The 18,344-nt window shown below is 33.5% G+C and overlaps 1 protein-coding gene across 1 annotated transcript; it reads right to left on the bottom strand.

Moving 5' to 3' along the window:
- Positions 1–274: 274 nt before the first annotated feature.
- Positions 275–14,794, bottom strand: LOC129939592 (probable histone-lysine N-methyltransferase set-23). The gene is made up of 3 exons (XM_056047665.1): positions 14,637–14,794; positions 928–1,906; positions 275–782 (listed from the first exon to the last, which is right to left on the bottom strand). The coding sequence occupies exons 1-3, from the start codon at positions 14,655–14,657 to the stop codon at positions 559–561; spliced, it is 1,224 nt and encodes a 407-aa protein (XP_055903640.1). The 5' UTR covers positions 14,658–14,794; the 3' UTR covers positions 275–558.
- Positions 14,795–18,344: the final 3,550 nt, after the last annotated feature.

Here is an 18,344-nt window from a genome sequence, read left to right as displayed (position 1 = left end):
AAATTCTATCAAATGTCAATAGGAAGATAGTTTTGTTCATATTTGCTTCGATTTTATCACAATGGGATAGACTCGGGCAAGATGAAGTTTGCCGGTTCCGCTAGTACACTTAATAAACCTCTGATTCGACCAAATATACAAAACATTTCAAATTTGAATTTGTATCGCACTAAATCACAGCGTATATACAATTAATTTTTAATGGAAGCTATGCAGGCCAGCTCGAATCCTAAATGCACATTTTGATGAGATGAATTTTATTACATCCTTTTTTTTCTTTCCATTTTATTATACAAAAAATAAAAATTGAAAAAATAAAACGTTTAAATACTTCACAAATTTTGTTTACAATTTCAAATGAAAAATCCGTGTACTTTTAAATTCCGCCGCGACCGTGAGCCGCGTTGATGAGATGAGCAAACTTTTCTTTAATTTAACGAAAATGCATCCATCACATAATTTCCTCGTTCCCTTCGTCGGCAACATCAACAGGCCGCGCCGCCGTCTTCGTTGTCCTGGTTCCTGCTTAATTATTTCAAAAACTCACTTTTCAAAATGTCAGAATTCCAAATTCGGCAGAAAATTTTCGCAATTGTTAGATCCACAGAGGCAAGGAGTCGACTTATTTACTTGCATAGCATTTGCATCGTTTTTACTTTGATGCACACCACCGCCACCGACGCCGACGCCACCTCTATCAACGTTCAAGCCCCCACCTCCACCATTGCCATAATGAAAGCAAAGCTCTTCTCCGGCTTGGATATCTCGTTTGGCAAAAATTGCTGGAATGAAATGAAAGGTAGGTACATATATTGTTATTCTGATTACCATGCTATTGGAAAATTCATCCCACAGCCACAACCCACAGCTAACAGCCCTCAACTTGCATCAGAGCCATTTCGGGCATAGTCTTACTCTTACTCTTACCTATTTTTGGTATCGGGCAATCCACGCGGACGCTTAATATCTCACAATTTGGTTGGCAACTGTGATTCAGATACCTTCCGATATTTCCTCGGAGACGTGGATCAACAAACGTCTGTTGCAAGGACTTGGTCCTTGTAGTCGCACTGGAGGTGGAGGTAGAGGTAGAGGTTGATGCATTTTCACCATCTAATGAATATTCATTCAGACAGAGAACATAATTCATTTTATTGCAATCCATCGGTTCTGAAACATCGACGACTCCTCCGTGCTCCACCCGACGACGGCGACGTTCGTAGTCCTTCATTCTTCGTTGGGCTTCTGTTCGAGTAAGTAACTCACCAGCATACTCACAAATAAACGCTCCACGTGGAATGGGAGCATTGGTTCGCAAGGCATATTGTTTATGCAGCAGTTTCGAGGCAATTATCTCTAAGCCCACACGAGGCCCGAACTGGACAAGCCGGTTGTCACAGGAAGCCGGATCACATTTACAAGAAACCGAACACTCATATATGAGATCCTTGCTATGGCGTTCTGGATTAAGGACAAGTTCGGTGCGTGATGAAATGTAATTGCCACCATGTGGGCATGTTGCGTAAGTGCCACAGGCACTTTCTCCTGACGTTCCCGATTCTACAGATGATGATGTACTCGACGACGACGACGTATTATTCGTCATCGTCGTCATCGCACAAGAGCAAGAGTTCAGGAGAAACGAATTGTATGCATCTGAAAGACTTTCATATTCAACATATTCAATGGTATCAGATGATGGTTGCATGTGCTGATGCTGATGATGGTGCTGTTCCTGTTCCTGACGTTCGAAGAGGACATTTTCGATTACGTATTCAATTTCGACATTTTCGTGGTCGTAGTCATCTTTCAGTTCGCTTCGTTGCCGTTGTTGGTCCTTAATCGCTTCGTGGTGGGCTGGACCAGTGGCAGGGAAATTGGTGGTCATTTTATCTTTTGCTTGCATCTGAAAGATAAAATGTTTGCATCAGTGACAAAATTGAGTTTTAATTAAGAGTTTTTTTTAAATTAAAGTAAAATGATGGAAAATGAACTTTTAAAGTCTTTTCTTTTATTTTTATGTTGATGGGAACAAATTTAGTTTTCGGTAGGTAAATGTGACTTAAATAACCTTAAAGCAATGAGTAGTGAGAAAATGGTTTTTTAGGGAGAATAGATAGATAGATTCTTTATTTTACAATAATTTTTAAACAATAATAATCGGCAGGTTCAGACAATATAAGGGACTTCATTTGCAGTCAACTTCATTCTTTGAACGTACATTTTGACCAAAGCAACTAGTTAGTTTTTCAAGTGTCATGAATTTAAAATTCAGAACTTTACTTCACTACCAAAATCATTATTTTCTACAAAACACTCCTCATCCATCTTGATTTGTATTTTGTATTTTAAAGAAATATTACTTCTTTCTATTCCAAATTTACATGGAACCTTTTTATAGAAAGCATTAAATGAAGTAGAAAATAAATAAATCATTGAGTAATAAAGTTCAGCTTTTAGTTGAATTGAACAAAATGTTCAATTGTCATTTTGGCATAAGTTGACTTGACTTGATAGTTATGGAGATTTGTCTTGACTTACTTTCCAGTCAACTTTCCAATAAAGTCGCCTTAATTGTAAGGCAATTTTTTGGCAGTCAGAAGCTAGAAACTTGCCTTACTTTTAAGTCCCTTATGTCGGCCGAACCTGCCCAATAATTCTTAAGAATACAATCGTGGCTTTTCTGCTGTCTGCCTGATATGACATTTTATAATAGTGTTGAATAAATAATCGTAAGACAAAATTAGGTAAATATATGTATGTATACAACTATTCAATATTAATAATCAATGGGTTTAATAGTTTCTTAAACAAATTAATAGGGATACCACAGTTTCAATTACAAAAGGTTATCAATTTCTAAGTGATTTTAAACACAAAATAATGTGCTTTGAACTACAGTCACTAGATGAACTAAAGGTATTAAGGCTCAAAACTCTTGCGAAATGTAAAGGCGTGTTTGCAATACTAATATAAAGTATACCATTCTAGTGATCCGTTCAATATTTCATTAAGTCGATTTGAAGAAAAGTAACATTCAAAAAATTACAACTGGGACGGTGGATTTTTTGCGGAGTAGGACAAATGACAATGACGAAATGACTTACGTCTTTATTTTCTCGTCTATTGCAAATGTCACACATTTGACGTAGTTAAGTTAAAAACACGTGCTCTAAAAATTAAGCTAAAATAGGTTACTGAAGACAGCTTTTGATTAAGGTTCCTGTATGTATTCCTAGACGATGTTAAAGTTGTTCGAGATAGATGCTGAGAGCAAAGCTTCTCATCTATTTTTGACGTGACATCCGCAAACATGCCCTGCCAGTCATTAACGTTTTACTATATTTCCCTTCATACCATTCATTGAATAGAGAACCGTTTGTTCGCAAAACTCTTACCATGATACTCTTGTGAAGACTTATTTCACCTTTGTTCATAACGCTTATCAAATAATCGTACTTGGCTTTTATATTTTGTATGTACAGAAGAATTATACCAGACAGTCTGAATTAGTGTTTGCAAAAATATCTCTGCACCGTTTCAAACACCTCAAAAGAACACATAACCGAAAACATGGGCACCATAGTACATGTATGTTGAAGTTAGATCAATATCCTGGTTAGCAAAGAAGTTATGCCAAATTATGCTCAAAGCCAGTTTGGCCTCAGACATTTTTTATTTAGCATGCTAAATTAAGGTTATGTGTAATTAAACCACCCAGGTACCTACATCCTTGCACAACTTCAATATTACAATTATTCACTGCCCAATATTCTTCGGGCTGCCTTTTCTTTGTATATGCGCTTCAAAGATCATCACCTTAATCTTGCTTGTATTAATAACTAACCCCCATTTCTCGAAAAAGGTATACAATCTGTTTGTTTGCAACTGCAAAGTAAAAGTGTTTTCAGCTAGAGGTCTTGGGTTCGATCCCTGCCTATGACATCTAAAGTTTTTTTCACGCGTACTGCCTCTTGCGAGGAACTGACAAATACTCCAAGAGTAATCTTGTCATGAAAAGTTCTTTCTCAAATTAGCCGTTTGGATTCGGCTTAAAAACTGTAGGTCCCTTCCATTCCTGACAACATTATTCGGAACACAATATCGTTGAGAGTTGTAAGTCACCAGGCCCTAGTTCTCAACGGACTGTACGGCCACCCAATTTATTTATTTTTTTATTTTATTACTAAGACATCAGCGTAAAACTTTCACTTGCAACTTTCACTTGCATCTCGGCAAAAGGTATTCCTCCTGGAAGTACATCATAAATTTCATCAATAAATAAAGAAAAAAGTAATGGACTTAAAATGTAGCCTTGGGGAACACCTATGTATAAATGTTTCAAACAATTTTGAGAAATTCGTGCCATTCCATACTGCTGCACTCGATGTAACAAGAAGTTAAGTTAAGGTATGAAAAGAGTGTTATAATATTCTGAGCTATAATGTACATACGTATGTATAGGGTCCGCTGATTATTCCGAATTTTTAATTAAAAAATGGCATTAAATCACTGCCACTAAGTTGAAGATTTTACTTTACAAGGTACATTTTCTTGTTAAAATAATTATTATTTCTAAATCCTTTTGAAAAATTTAATTCATAATGATTGTTACCTATAGCTTCTCTGCAATCTGCGATATTGGCCCAAGGGACTTTTATGTTGTATTACCTTTGTTTGCCTTATTGTCATCAGAGGTTAGTAGAAGAATCAATAAATCTCTATTGAAAAGGATACTTTTAAATCTTTTACTGAACATTGTAACACATCTACATATATACATACATATATAATATAACTTGTGAGCCGTTTTCAAATGTTTTTTCCAAAATACCGGAAAGTAAGAATTTGGGTCAATGCTTTCAATAAAACCAAAACAGAATCGGGACATGGATACCCTTGAATTTTAGAACAACACTTTAGTCATCTTTCCGGATGACCTAAAGAGTGTCGACAACCCTCTAGGTGTAGATACTCTCTAATTAGCATAGAAATGGATTTTATGAAATAATCCATTTTTTTAAAAATAAACTTTTTCTTTTATACATACATACATATACATATATCTATTATTTCATATAAAATTCGATTTCAACTATTTTAGAAAAATCTAAAAGATACGAATCTGTTGTCTTAATAATTGTATCAATTTTTTGAAATATAGTAACAGAAAAAATATTTTAAAACTTGAGCATATCATTTATGTAATTAAAGTTTGTATTCAAATTCCACTAAAAATTAATTTTAATACGTATTTTTCAAAACTCAAAGCTTTATATAGATTGTAGAGTCAAGGAAAGACTCATAACTACTAATAATTTCCAATAACTAAGAAATATACTAAAATAATTTCATTTGTATCTAGAAGAGAAAGATTTGTATAAAGGCAATCTTCGAATTTAGGACATCTTAATCCTTTTAATATGTATTATTTTGGTTTCAATGGTTTTTGAAAAAAGAAAACTTCCCCAGAACTCATTCAAACTATTCAAGCAATTTTTGCGATTGAAACAAAATTGCAGTTTATTAATTGCTTAGTAAATTTAAAAATAAATTAAATAAATACGCAGGTTTTGAGGAACAATGTTTTAAAGTTTTGTGACAGAACTTATGACACGACTACATACAAATTATATTGATCAATAACAAATATTACTTAACACCAACGTTTTATATTACTTGACCTAACAAACTGTTAACCAAGTGTCTTCTGTGTCCAGTCCATATGAAGCTTCACATAACATGTCTTTCAAAAAAGTTACACAAAACATTTATAAAGCACAGAGGTTCACCTTATATCACACATCTATGAGTTGATTGGAAACATATTCTTGCTCGTAGCCCTTATTTATGTCAAAGTGGTTTTTTGAATACAAAGTTCTAGTCTTATTCTGAGAAATGTATATACTAAAGAGATTCCAGTAGACACAGACACCAAACTAAAATGGCTATTCTGGTGTATGTGACTGAACTGAAACATTACCAACTGAACATTTCTGTTAGCCTAGTATGTCTTTGAGTTATTTATTTTTTCATGAATTGCAAAATAACTTTCAAGAGCACAAACCCCACACGTTACGAGTGTACTTTTTATTCCAGATAAGAGAAGTTAGTATGAGATTGAAATACTACTGCAATATTTTAAAAATCAAATTAATTTTCCTAGAAATTTTCCACATTATTTGTATCGATACATAACTCAAATAGGGTTGAAGAAAAAACACCAGTAAAACAAACTAAGCCGGATAGTTCTTAGCTATAAGTTTGGGATAGACATCTATAAGAAAAAATTGAATACTGAATTTGATTTGAAATAAAAATAATATAGCATGTATTTAGTTTTAGAACCTATCTTTTTCTTATGTGAACCTGTTATGATTTTCACTACTAAACTCTCAATTTCGCCTGCGTTCCAACACAAGTTTTATATGAAAAAATTAAACTGACGACAGTGTGTCTAAAAGAACAAAACTAATATAGTGAAGACCAGTGTTTCCCAAAATTGTAATTGGTAAGACAGTAACTGAATAAGTTGCTAGATATCAATACTTCATAAGTGTTAGAACATTTTTTAACTATTGAAAAATATTGACGCCATGATTTAGCAAATATCGCCTTTTTAAGTTTCTCGGGTAAGGTAATCGTATGTACCTTAAACTTAGGGGGTATACAGATTATTTTAACAATTCCTTCAAAAGCGTTTGATTTTGATTGAAAAATTGTTTTAATAATTTTGTATACAGAAAACGGTTAAGGGAAAAATATTTTAATTAGCATTATTTAAAAACAGAACTCTGTGAATTGCATAGAAAAGGTCATAGTGAGCCAATCTTAAAATTGACAAATGCTCTCACGACTTTTTTTTTAACTATGGTGCTTTTCTGCCATACATTCTTTTAGCAAGACTTTAACCTTTTCCGCAGGACACGCTATCAAAGCTAGTAAAAGTAAAAATCCTTGATCTTGAAACATTCTGTATTTATATATTCGTATTATGTCCTATTAGTCTAAGCCTATAGCCTTGTTCAATAAATGGGATATGGGACAAGTTGTTTCTGAGATTAGAGTGTTCAAACGAACACACACTTCAGCCTTATAATTGTATGCAAGCATAGATTAGGCACTTCTTAGAAATAAATCTCTGCTTCTGAAACGTTTTTAAAAGTGAACAAAAGTGCTTTCTAAAAATTCTACACATTTAAGTGAATAAATTTCTGCTTCTAAAAAGTTTTTAAATGTTTTTGAAATGTGTCTTAAAGATTTTTGTAATAATACCGGAAAATCAGAATTAAAAACAATGGAACAAAAGTGCTTTCAAAAAATTCTACACATTTAAGTGACGCAGCGCAATTTGTAGCTCATTTTATGGTACTTACAAATTTTGTAGAACTTGTAAATCCCAAGTTGTTTTTCTTTATGTAAATTAAAAAAAAAAAATAAATTTAAACGCAGGCGTGCAATTGTACCGCTTATTTTTGAAAAATTAACTATCGTTTTTGTTACGCTTTGATTTTCAAATGGTAGACATGTGCATTTAAGAGGACACAAGCGTCCACAGGTTTTTCTCAAAACTAACCTCTGTCTATCAACTCCTACTCTCACCTCTCTGTGGTGAACATCGGGTGCCTAGTACCTCAACTGGCAGCAAGCAAGATAGGGGCGAGAGGTGTTTCCACTAAGGCACCTCTCCTAATCCAGACGGCAGCGGAGGAATTCCCGAGATGGAATCAACGGTGGCGTCTACAGTTCCAGTAAGGTTGAACTACTTAGTGAACACCTTATAGGGCTTCTTCGACTTATTCGGAGCCCAGGCTTATAAGGATCGGTTTTATCCGGATCCCCATCCTTGGAGTTATACTTAGGATCTGGCCCTCCAGGTTGGGGGTTGTGCCGTCGGGGTGACTTCCTGGCCACGTAAAAGCTTTCATAAATGCGAAGCACCAACAAGCCTCGGATACGGTCGGATTTACTGTTGACAACCAACGCAAACGAATTAAGGACAACGAACTTCGGCCGAAGAATTAGCGGAGGCCCTTTACCGCTATAAAGCAGATATCACCGCCATCCAGGAAATACGATGGGATGGGCCGGGCAAAAAGAGGATGGAAAACTGCGATATTTACTATGGTGACTGCTACCACGAAAACCAACAGCGCTTATTTTGATGCGGCTTCGTCATTTGAGCCAGACTGAGGCAAGAAGAAGAAGGGAAGACATCTTTCATGGAATGATCGGGAAGAACACCCTGCTCGAAAACACTTCCGACAACGGATTCAGGCTCATAGATTTTGCTGCCGGGCGAAACTTCATGGTAGCCAGTACGCGTTTTCCACACCTCATCATCCACAAAGGAACTTAGACTTCTCCAGATCAATCTTCCGTCAATCAGATTGAGCATATTACGATCGACGCCAGACACGCTTCCAGCATCATGGATGTATGAACTTTACGAGAAGCTAACATCGACTCGGACCACTACCTCGTTGTAGCCAAAGTAGCACTTTGGATTTCCAGACCCAAGGCAAAACAGGGAGGTGCTGGCAAAAGTTACAACGTCGAACGGCTACTATCGCCAGAACCTCTTTCGAAATTCTCTGCCGCCAACACAATGTATCAAAAACCAGTTTCAACATTGCCAAGATGCAATTAGAGAAGCCGCCTCTGATGTGCTGGGTTTCAAACAGCCACCAACGAGGAACCCCTGGTTTGATGTGGAATGTCGGAAGGCAAATGCAGCCAAATAACAGGCACGCAAAGCGGCGCTGCATAAAAGGACGAGAGCTGCTCATGAGCTCTATGAATAGAAGTGGCGAGAGGAACAGCGACTTCTCAGTGGGAAAAAGAGGGTATGAAAAGCTTGCGGTCGAAGATGTTGAGATGTTTTAAAGCAGGAATCAAGTTCGAAAGATTTATGAACAGGTGAAACGAAATTCACAGGTACATAAACCTAGAACCGAAGGGTGCAAAGAAGAAAGTGGAAACATCATAGTGGAACCGCAGTCAATGCTGAGGATATGGAAGGACCACTTCTGCAGACTGTATAACGGCAACGACGAACTGAATTCCGCTGTCAGGCAGGATGATCCATTCAACATAGACGACGAAAGCCAACAATCCCGTCCTAGCGACCTAGACGAATTAAAGATTGCCATATCTTAGCTCAAGTCTAATAAAACCGCGGAACGGATGGCTTGAATGCAGAGCTCTTTAAAGCAGCAGGAGATAAATTAGTTAGGAGCATGCACCAACTTATCCGTAAGATTTGGTCGGAAGAAAACATGCCCAAAGAATGGAACCTCAGTATTGTTTGCCCGATCCTGAAAAAAGGAGATCCTCTAAACTGCACCAACTATAGAGGAATCAGTCTACTTAACATCGCCTATAAAATCTTCTCCGTGGTAATATGTGAACGTGTAAAGCCCATCCTCAACAACCTGATAGGTCCTTATCAGTGTGGTTTTAGACCAGAAAAGTCTACAATTGATCAAATATTCACATTACGGCAGATCCTGGAAAAAAAACCCAAGAACACCAAATCGACACCCACCATCTTTCCATCGATTTCAAGGCCGCATATGACACCATCTACAGGGACGAGCTGTATAGAGCCATGTCGAGTTTTGGCATCCCTGCCAAACTCTTCCGTTTGTGCAGAATGACCATGGAGAATTCACGCTGTTCCATAAAGGTTGGAAACAACTTAACAGAACCTTTCGATGTCGAAAAAGGTTTTAGACAAGATGATGCGCTGTCATGTGGTTTTTTTTAACATCGTGCTTGAAAGAATAGTGCAGAGCTCATACGTCAACACTATCTTTCAAAAGTCTGTCCAATTAGTAGCATATGCTGATGACATGGACGTAATAGGAAGAACTCAGCGTGATGTCAATGGGGCTTTTGTGAGTATTGAGGCAGAGCCTATCTACCGAGAAGAAGTGACCACCTCACTGTGCAGGTCATTTTATGATATTTAATTGCTTTAATGGTTTGTAGGCTTACGTGTTTTGTTAAAAAAATTGTCAGTTGAATTATTCTAAAAAATTTAAAATGAGGCTGGGATGCGACCCACACTAATAACTTCTAATTCCGTCCGTCGATTTGTTTTGCCTAAAAGTTTGTAGGTTTTCGTGTGTTGTTAAAAAAGTTGTCACTTGAATTATTCTTAAAAATTTTAAAGTTACCACCAATATTTTGCCTATAATAAAATAGTTTGATTTCAAAATATATTATTGCTAAACAAGTTTTTAGTCAAAAACTAATTTTTACCAATTTTAGTAGCGTTTCATAAAATTTTGTATTCCTTATATAAACCAATACAAATTTTATGTATGAAATTAATTTGAATTCAATATCTTCTATTGCTCAGAACATCAATTTTAACCAAATTTGGGAACTATTTCTTGTGGATTTAATTTTTTTTTTATGAAAAAAACGGACTGTGTTATTTTTATAAACAAATTTATTGAATGTCGAAAACAATATTTTCAGTGAGATAAAATAATTTTGAAGCCAATGTTTCTAATTTTTTAAAAGAAATTGCAGTCCAAAATACATTTTTATCAAGTTTTAGTATTGTTTTATTAACTTCCCATAGGAAGTTATTGTAATGGGTCCGATTTGTCAAATTGAAAATTTTGACATTTCTCGACGTTTCAAGGTCTCTAGAGTCGAAATAAAAGATTTTTAGAAAGATTTCTGTGCGTGCGTGTGTTCGCGACGTTTTTTCGTCGTCTATAGCTCAAGAACCAGAAGAGATATCGATTTCAGATAATAAGGCAGAAAAAAGCAGAAAGGGCTCTCAAGAAAATTGCGTGGGTGGTTTTTTTACCATAGCAGTTTGAAAAAAGGTGAAAATTGTGGTTAACCCTAAATATCTTACGAATCAAAAACGCTAGAAACTTGAATTAAATGTTATATAATATATTCTAACGTGATATCAAAGAAGTATATTTTTTGAAAAAAATCCATTTAATTGTTATTTTTTATAAATCAAAAAAACTAAAAAAATAAATTGTGACCTCCAAAATTTCAAGGCTAAAATATAATTTCAACTCCAAAACGATTTTGTGCAACGAAGAATAATGTTTTTGACATCTGATAAAATTTTGAGAAAAATAGAATAGCTAGTTTTTTTACAAAAAATTTAAAACCGAAAAAAAATTAACAAAAGTTGGTAAAAAATTTATATCGACTCAAATATCTTTTCAAAAATTGTAGATATTGGCATTAAACTACTTTTATCTTTTAAAAAATATTGTTGTTAACATTTAGTAAAATTTTTAAAAAAATCGAATTGACAGTTTTTGTACAAAAAATTAAAAACCTAAAAAATTTTTTACAAAAGTTGGTAAAAACTTACTTTCGACTCAAATAGCTTTTCAAAAATTGAAAATATTTGCTTCACACTTATTTTATTTCACAGAAAATATTGTTTTCGATATTCAGTAATTTTTATATAAAAATCCAACAGTCCGTTTTTTTTATAAAAAATAAAATCTACAAAAAATAGTACGCAAATTTAGTAAAAATTGATACGAGTACATATAGACAAACTTTTAAGCAAGAGAAATCGACAGACGGGATGGGAAGTTATTAGTGTGGGTCGTATCCCAGCCTCTTTTTTTAAATATACTTTTATTTTTCTGTTCGCAATACTTTCAAGGTGACCAACATTTTTTTTATTGCTTGTAGGAAGTTATTGTAATCGTTCCCATGAATAAAAAACGTTGATATTTTGTCAAAGTTTCAAGGTTCCTAGATTCTAAATGAAATATTCTGTGTCTGTGTGTGTACGTATACGTCCGAACATTCGTACGTTCAGGATACCATTTTTCGTCTTCCATATCCCATGCAACGCGGTAGCGATATCGACTTCGAATGAATTTTGTTTTACAGATAACTTCATCGAAAAATAGAAAAGGGACGTTAAGAAAAATGGATCGATAATTTTTTTGTTCTTAAAATAAAAATACATATACCGAAATACTATGCAAAATTAGCAACAACTAATGTTCAATTAAAATAACTCGATAATAGAAGACAATATGGATTTGAAAGTTATTTAAAATTTATTTATTTAATGCATGTAGAAAAATGACGTTGTTGACGTGGTGAAACTAATCTTGAAAAAAATCAACCAGATTTTATATGAAATAAAAACTTTTATGTTAAGTTATTTGATGCTTGCTATGTTTTATAAACGGTGATTTTTTAAGAGCTTGAGAATTTTTTAAACTTTTTCGAGCATTTCGGCCGGAATAGCCCGAATTTCTTCGGAAATGTTGTCTTCCAAAGCTGGAATAGTTGCTGGCTTATTTGTGTAGACTTTAGACTTGACTTAGCCCCACAAAAAATAGTCTAAAGGCGTCTAATCGCATGATCTTGGTGGCTAACTTACCGGTCCATTCCTTGAGATGAATTGTTCTCCGAAGTTTTCCCTCAAAATGGCCATAGAATCGCGAGTTGTGTGGCATGTAGCGCCATCTTGTTGAAACCACATGTCAACCAAGTTCAGTTCTTCCATTTTTGGCAACAAAAAGTTTGTTAGCATTGAACGATAGCGATCGCCATTCACCGTAACCAGAAATGAGCCTCATCGCTGAACAAAATTTGTCGATAAAAAAGCGGATTTTCTGCCAACTTTTCTAGAGCCCATTCACTGAAAATTCGACGTTGATGGCAGATCTTCAGTTCTTGCGCGAGCTGTATTTTATACGGTTTTACACCAAGATCTTTGCGTAAAATCTTCCATGTGGTCGAATAACACAAACCCAATTGCTGCGAACGGCGACGAATCGACATTTCACGGTCTTCAGCAACACTCTCAGAAACAGACGCAATATTCTCTTCTGTACGCACTGTACGCATTCGTGTGGTTGGTTTAATGTCCAATAAAGTAAACTGAGTGCGAAACTTGGTCACAATCGCATTAACTGTTTGCTCACTTGGTCGATTATGTAGACCATAAATCGGACGTAAGGCGCGAAACACATTTCGAACCGAACACTGATTTTGGTAATAAAATTCAATGATTTGCAAGCGTTGCTCGTTAGTAAGTCTATTCATGATGAAATGTCAAAGCATACTGAGCATCTTTCTCTTTGACACCATGTCTGAAATCCCGCGTGATCTGTCAAATACTAATGCATGAAAATCCTAACCTCAAAAAAATCACCCTTTAATTTTATACTGGACTTGATGTACAAGGTTTTCCGCATTCAACTTGAAGAATACATTTTAAAAACACTTAATGAAAAATATATATTTTGGATGTGAAAATAAGTTGAAGAATTAGCACTATCCGTAAATAAAAATTGATTTAAAATCGATTCAAATATCCACCGTATTAACATACAAAATAAATTATTACCTCATGAGTTATTAATAAAATTACTATTGTGAATATAATTAATAAAGGAGATAGTCCTGTAGTTAGTTTTTCAACCATTTTAATAAATTTATTTACAATTTAGCAAATATCACAACCAATCTTGAATAATTCAAATTATTTATGAGAGCATTTCATAGTGAATTGATAACATATTTCAGCATCATGAAGAAATTTATTTCAAAAAGACGACCTAAGAGCATAAATGAATAAAAAGAAAACTAAACGAAGTTCTTATTATACAAAATTCTTAAACCCTTATAATCCCATGTTATATAATTTCACTAAAGTTGCACAAACACTGAATTTTTCAATAAAGTTCCTCAATCACGATTTCTCTGCATGTTTTGTTAACCCCATTGTATTCATATGAATGGAAATATTATTATCATCGATCGAATAAAAAATAAAATGTCTGTTCAACAAACAAACATTTATTTTTATCAACCTACCCTTCTCGCATTCCAAAAGAAATTCTCCAGTTGCTACAAAGTACCCGAAAATTATTTTCTCCTGTTACTTAGCGGTGTTGGAATAGTTTAAAAAATCTCTCAAATTCCACAAGCTCGTTTAGTACCTAGGTACATACTTTACCTTACCTACCAACCAGCTCAATAACAACAAAGACTAAGTATTCAATGAATGTTTGTGACGTTTGCTTCCGAATCATCTTTACGCGTTTACAAGCTGCGGCCGGTGCCGATGGCGAGCGGTAGGATCCAAGCAGTCGCTATCTGTCAGTGGCAAATGGAAATTGTGTATACAAAATGACATTTCAAAAACGCTCGCTTATGGACGATGACATTCCATACGTTCCGAAACGCCATAACTTTCGCGCGGAATCTTACAAAACACGTCACTGCCATTTTTATTAACAGGCGATGATGGGTAACAGGCAGTAGCGGCAATTTTAGTTCCACTAAAACACCCTTCACGAGGAATGTCATTATTTTTAATATAAAAAATGCGCCAATTTACAAATGGAGTGAAGTCATTCAATTTTGAAGCTTCTTCAGCTAGACGCTAGGGTGGGATGGCATTGCTGAGCAATGAACTGGACTGGACAACATATGGAGGGGTTTCATGTTTATCTTTTGATAACAATTACATGCATTGGGATTGACTTGCATTCATGAACACCGCTTTCATAGCGTCGAACAAAAACAGATGTTGCATTAAATAAATGACTAATGCTACGGAACACGTCTACTTAAAAATGTATAGGTAGATAAATAATGTGCATACTTACCATCGAAAAGGAGGTAAACATTGAAGTATAATAAACCGACACCCTATTTATTAATAAACTGCATAATGCTTTGTCGCGTCACCGTCGCGTCGCGTAGCGTTGGTCGTCACCACCAAATCTCAATGCGAACTATTTTCAGGTTGTGTTTTATAATTCCACTAACATCCATTAATAAAAAAAAGCGCGAATCGAGTCTTGCGCGTGAATTGACAATAATTATTGACGTATTCTTTAGGCTTCTGCCAGATTGCTTGTTGGAATTTCTGAATAGCTGGTAGTTTTTGTGATGAAACGCGACGACTCGTTTCACTTTCGTTTTCGATGTTTCGACAGTCGACAGTTGTTGCGGCGAGATGTGTTTAAGCTGTTTTCAAAGAGCGCAAATCGAACGGTTACTCTATCCGAATCATTGTGCTTACGGAAGAAGCCTTGTAAATTACATGATAGCCTGGTACCTAGATACTCGGTAGTTTGCAATGGAGGTCGTTTGTTTAGTTTAGTAATTTTTATTGGGGAAAAAGCAATCACTAAATTACGAGTATTGAGTTGAATCTTGAGTGGAAGTGCGAACAATTGACTACCGCAGTAGTTAAGTTCCTACTGAAGGTTCGCATGACTTTAATGGTTTGTATCTTCATGACCGACCTAGTTTGGGGTTTAAAAAAACATATAGGATGGATATTGAAAAGAAATACGTATTCTGATTTAATAGATTGTAGTCAGAAAACTTAATGTATACCTAGGAAAAAGGAAGCTGCATAGTTAAGGAATTTTGTAGTGTTTTTGCGAAATGTAATGAATCATTAATTGAAGTTTAAGATGTTTTTTGCCGAGAAATCGTGGAGGCTAGACTAATTGTTGAGCCAAATCGTGATATAATTATATTAAACAGACTACACAGACTTCAGTGGTAGTTTGTAAAAACATCGAGGTGCTACCCCTGTATAAAAATAAGAAAAATGTGTTTTACGAGTTAAAGGTTCATTGACAAAATGTTTCTACTAGAAATATTTCCACTTCGCTTATAAAATTCTTGTAAAGCTCTTAAAATGTTAAGATGTATTATGGGCAGAATTCTTAAATCAAATTGATTTTTGTTGCAATTTACTAAAACATACTGCAGTTTTGAATGCACAAGGCCATATAATATTAAAACTTAATTAGAGCAAAATCATTTGAATAGTTAAATATATTTTATTAAGTGAAGTATTTAATACATTTTTAACTTCCCATAGAAAGTTATTGGGTCCGATTTGTCAAATTGAAAATTTTGACATTTCTCCCTAGAGTCGAAATAAAAGATTTTTAGAAAGATGTCTGTGCGTGTGTACGTACGTTCGCGACGTTTTTTTTGTCGTCCATAGCTCAAGAACCAGAAGAGATATCAATTTCAAATAAATTTTGTTATACAGATAATAATGCATAAAGATGCAAAAAGGGCTCTCAAGAAAATTTCGTGGGTGGTTTTTTTACCATAGCAGTTTGGAAAAAAAGGTGAAAATTTTGGTTAACCCTAAATATCTTACAAACCAACGCTAGAGACTTGAATTAAATTTTATATAATATATTGTAACGTCATATCAAAGAAGTATATTTTTTGAAAAAAAGTCCATTTAACGGTCAAAAAAACTGAAAAAAATTTGTCACCTCCAAAATTTTATGACTAAAAAATGATTTCATCTCCAAAACAATTTTGTGCAACGAAGAATAATGATTTGACATCTGATAAAATTTTGAGAAAAATCGAATTGACAGTTTTTTGTATAAAAAATAAAAATCTAAAAAAAAAATAATAATAGTTGGTAAAAAATGATTTTCGACTCAAATATCTTTTCAAAACATTGAGATATTGGCTTTAATTTACTTTTATCTTTCAAAAAATATTGTTTTCAACATTCAGTAAAATTTTGAAAAAATCGCATTGACAGTTTTTTTTACAAAAAATTAAAAACCGAAAAAAATTAACAAAAGTTGGTAAAATTTGATTTTCGACTCAAATATCTTTTAAAAAATTTTGAGAAAATTGCTTTTAACTAATAATTACTTATAAAAAATAGTTTTCAACATTAGGACAAATTTTGAGAAAAATCGAATAGACAGTTTTTTTACAAAAAATAAAAACCTAAAAAAAATGTATAAAAGTTGGTGAAAATTGATTTCGACTCAAATAGGTTTTCAAAAATTAAAAATATTTTCTTCAAACTTATTTTATTTTACAGAAAATAATGTTTTCAGTATTTTTTTTATAAAAATCCAACAGTCCGTTTTTTCATAAAAAAATAAAATCTACAAAAAATAGTACGCAAATTTAACCTTCACATATTGGACTCTCCAAGTCCGTAAGCAGCCCTAAAATATGTTCAGATCAGCTCAAATTTCTATCGATGAAAACACCCAAGTATTTAAAACAGTTAACGTTTTTAATTTGAAACTTAAACTTCCTATGGAAAGTTATTGTAATGGTCCAATTTTCGAATTAAAAATTTTTACATTTCTCGACGTTTCAAGGCTTCAAGAGTCAAAATAAAAAAATGTCAGATAGAAATCTGTGCGTGCTTGTGCACGTATATACGTTTCGAACCAGACTTCAAATAAATTTGTTATACAGATATCTAATAAGGCAGAAAGATGCAGAAAATACTCTCAAAAAATTGAGTGTGTGTTTTTTTTACCATAGCAATTTAAAAAAAAACGGCTGTACAATTTGGTTAACCTTAAATATATAAGGAAACAATAACGGTAGCGACTTGAATTAAACAAAATATTTCTCACCTCGAAAACTTTACGACCAAAAAATGATTTTATCTCCAAAATAATTTTGGGCAACGAAAAATATCTTTTTTAACAGTTTTTTTTAGAAAAAATTAAAATTAAAAAAAAAAATTACTCAAAATTGGTAAAAATTGATTTCGATTCAAATATCCTTTCGAAACATTGAGATATTGGCATTTAACCAATTTAATCTTTTGAAAAATATTGTTTTCAATATCCAACTAAATTTTGATAAAAATTAAGTTGATAGTTTTTGTACAAAAAATAATAACTTGAACAAAACATTTCTAAAAGTTAGTAAATATTGAGAATTAAGTAATTTTCGACTCAAATACCTTTTCAAAAATTTGAGATTATTGCTTTAAACTAATTTTATTTTACAAGAAATATTGTTTTCAACACTCGGTAAAATTTTGAGAAAGATTGAATTGACAGTTGTTTGTACAAAAAATAAAAAGCCTTTAAAAAAACAATACAAACTAAAACTTGTTAAAAATGTACTTTTATCTTTTGAAACAATTTAAATATTGTCTACAAACTAATTTCACAGAAAATATTGTTTTCGACATTCAGTAAATTTTGTATAAAAATCCAACGTACCTTTTTTTATACAAAAATAAAATCTACAAAAAATAGTACGCAAATTTGGTACCTACTCGATATCTCGTGAATAAGAAAAGATACTCGGATTAACCCCAAATTAATTTCATTCATCCAATTTGTATTTGTTTATATATGTAGTTTAAAGAATAAATAAAAGCTTTAAAGAAATGCTACTAAAATTGGTAAAACTTGGTTTTCGACTAAGAGTCTCGTTCACAAAAATAGATTTTGAAATCAAACTATTTCATCAAATGCAAAATATTGTTAATAATTTTTAAATTTTTTGGAACAATTCAACTGATAACTTTTTTAATAAAACACGAAAACAAACCT

This window comes from Eupeodes corollae, chromosome 1 (assembly GCF_945859685.1).
Source record: "Eupeodes corollae chromosome 1, idEupCoro1.1, whole genome shotgun sequence".
NCBI lineage: Eukaryota > Metazoa > Arthropoda > Insecta > Diptera > Syrphidae > Eupeodes > Eupeodes corollae.
This window is presented reverse-complemented; position numbering and strand designations above follow the sequence as displayed.

Coding starts and splice junctions, on each gene's coding strand:
- LOC129939592 (XM_056047665.1), bottom strand. CDS start 14,657: ATGTTTACCTCCTTTTCGATG. Junction 1,907..14,636: donor TGTTTACCTCCTTTTCGATG/GTAAGTATGCAC, acceptor TTTATCTTTCAG/ATGCAAGCAAAAGATAAAAT. Junction 783..927: donor TTGCCCGATACCAAAAATAG/GTAAGAGTAAGA, acceptor ATTTCATTCCAG/CAATTTTTGCCAAACGAGAT.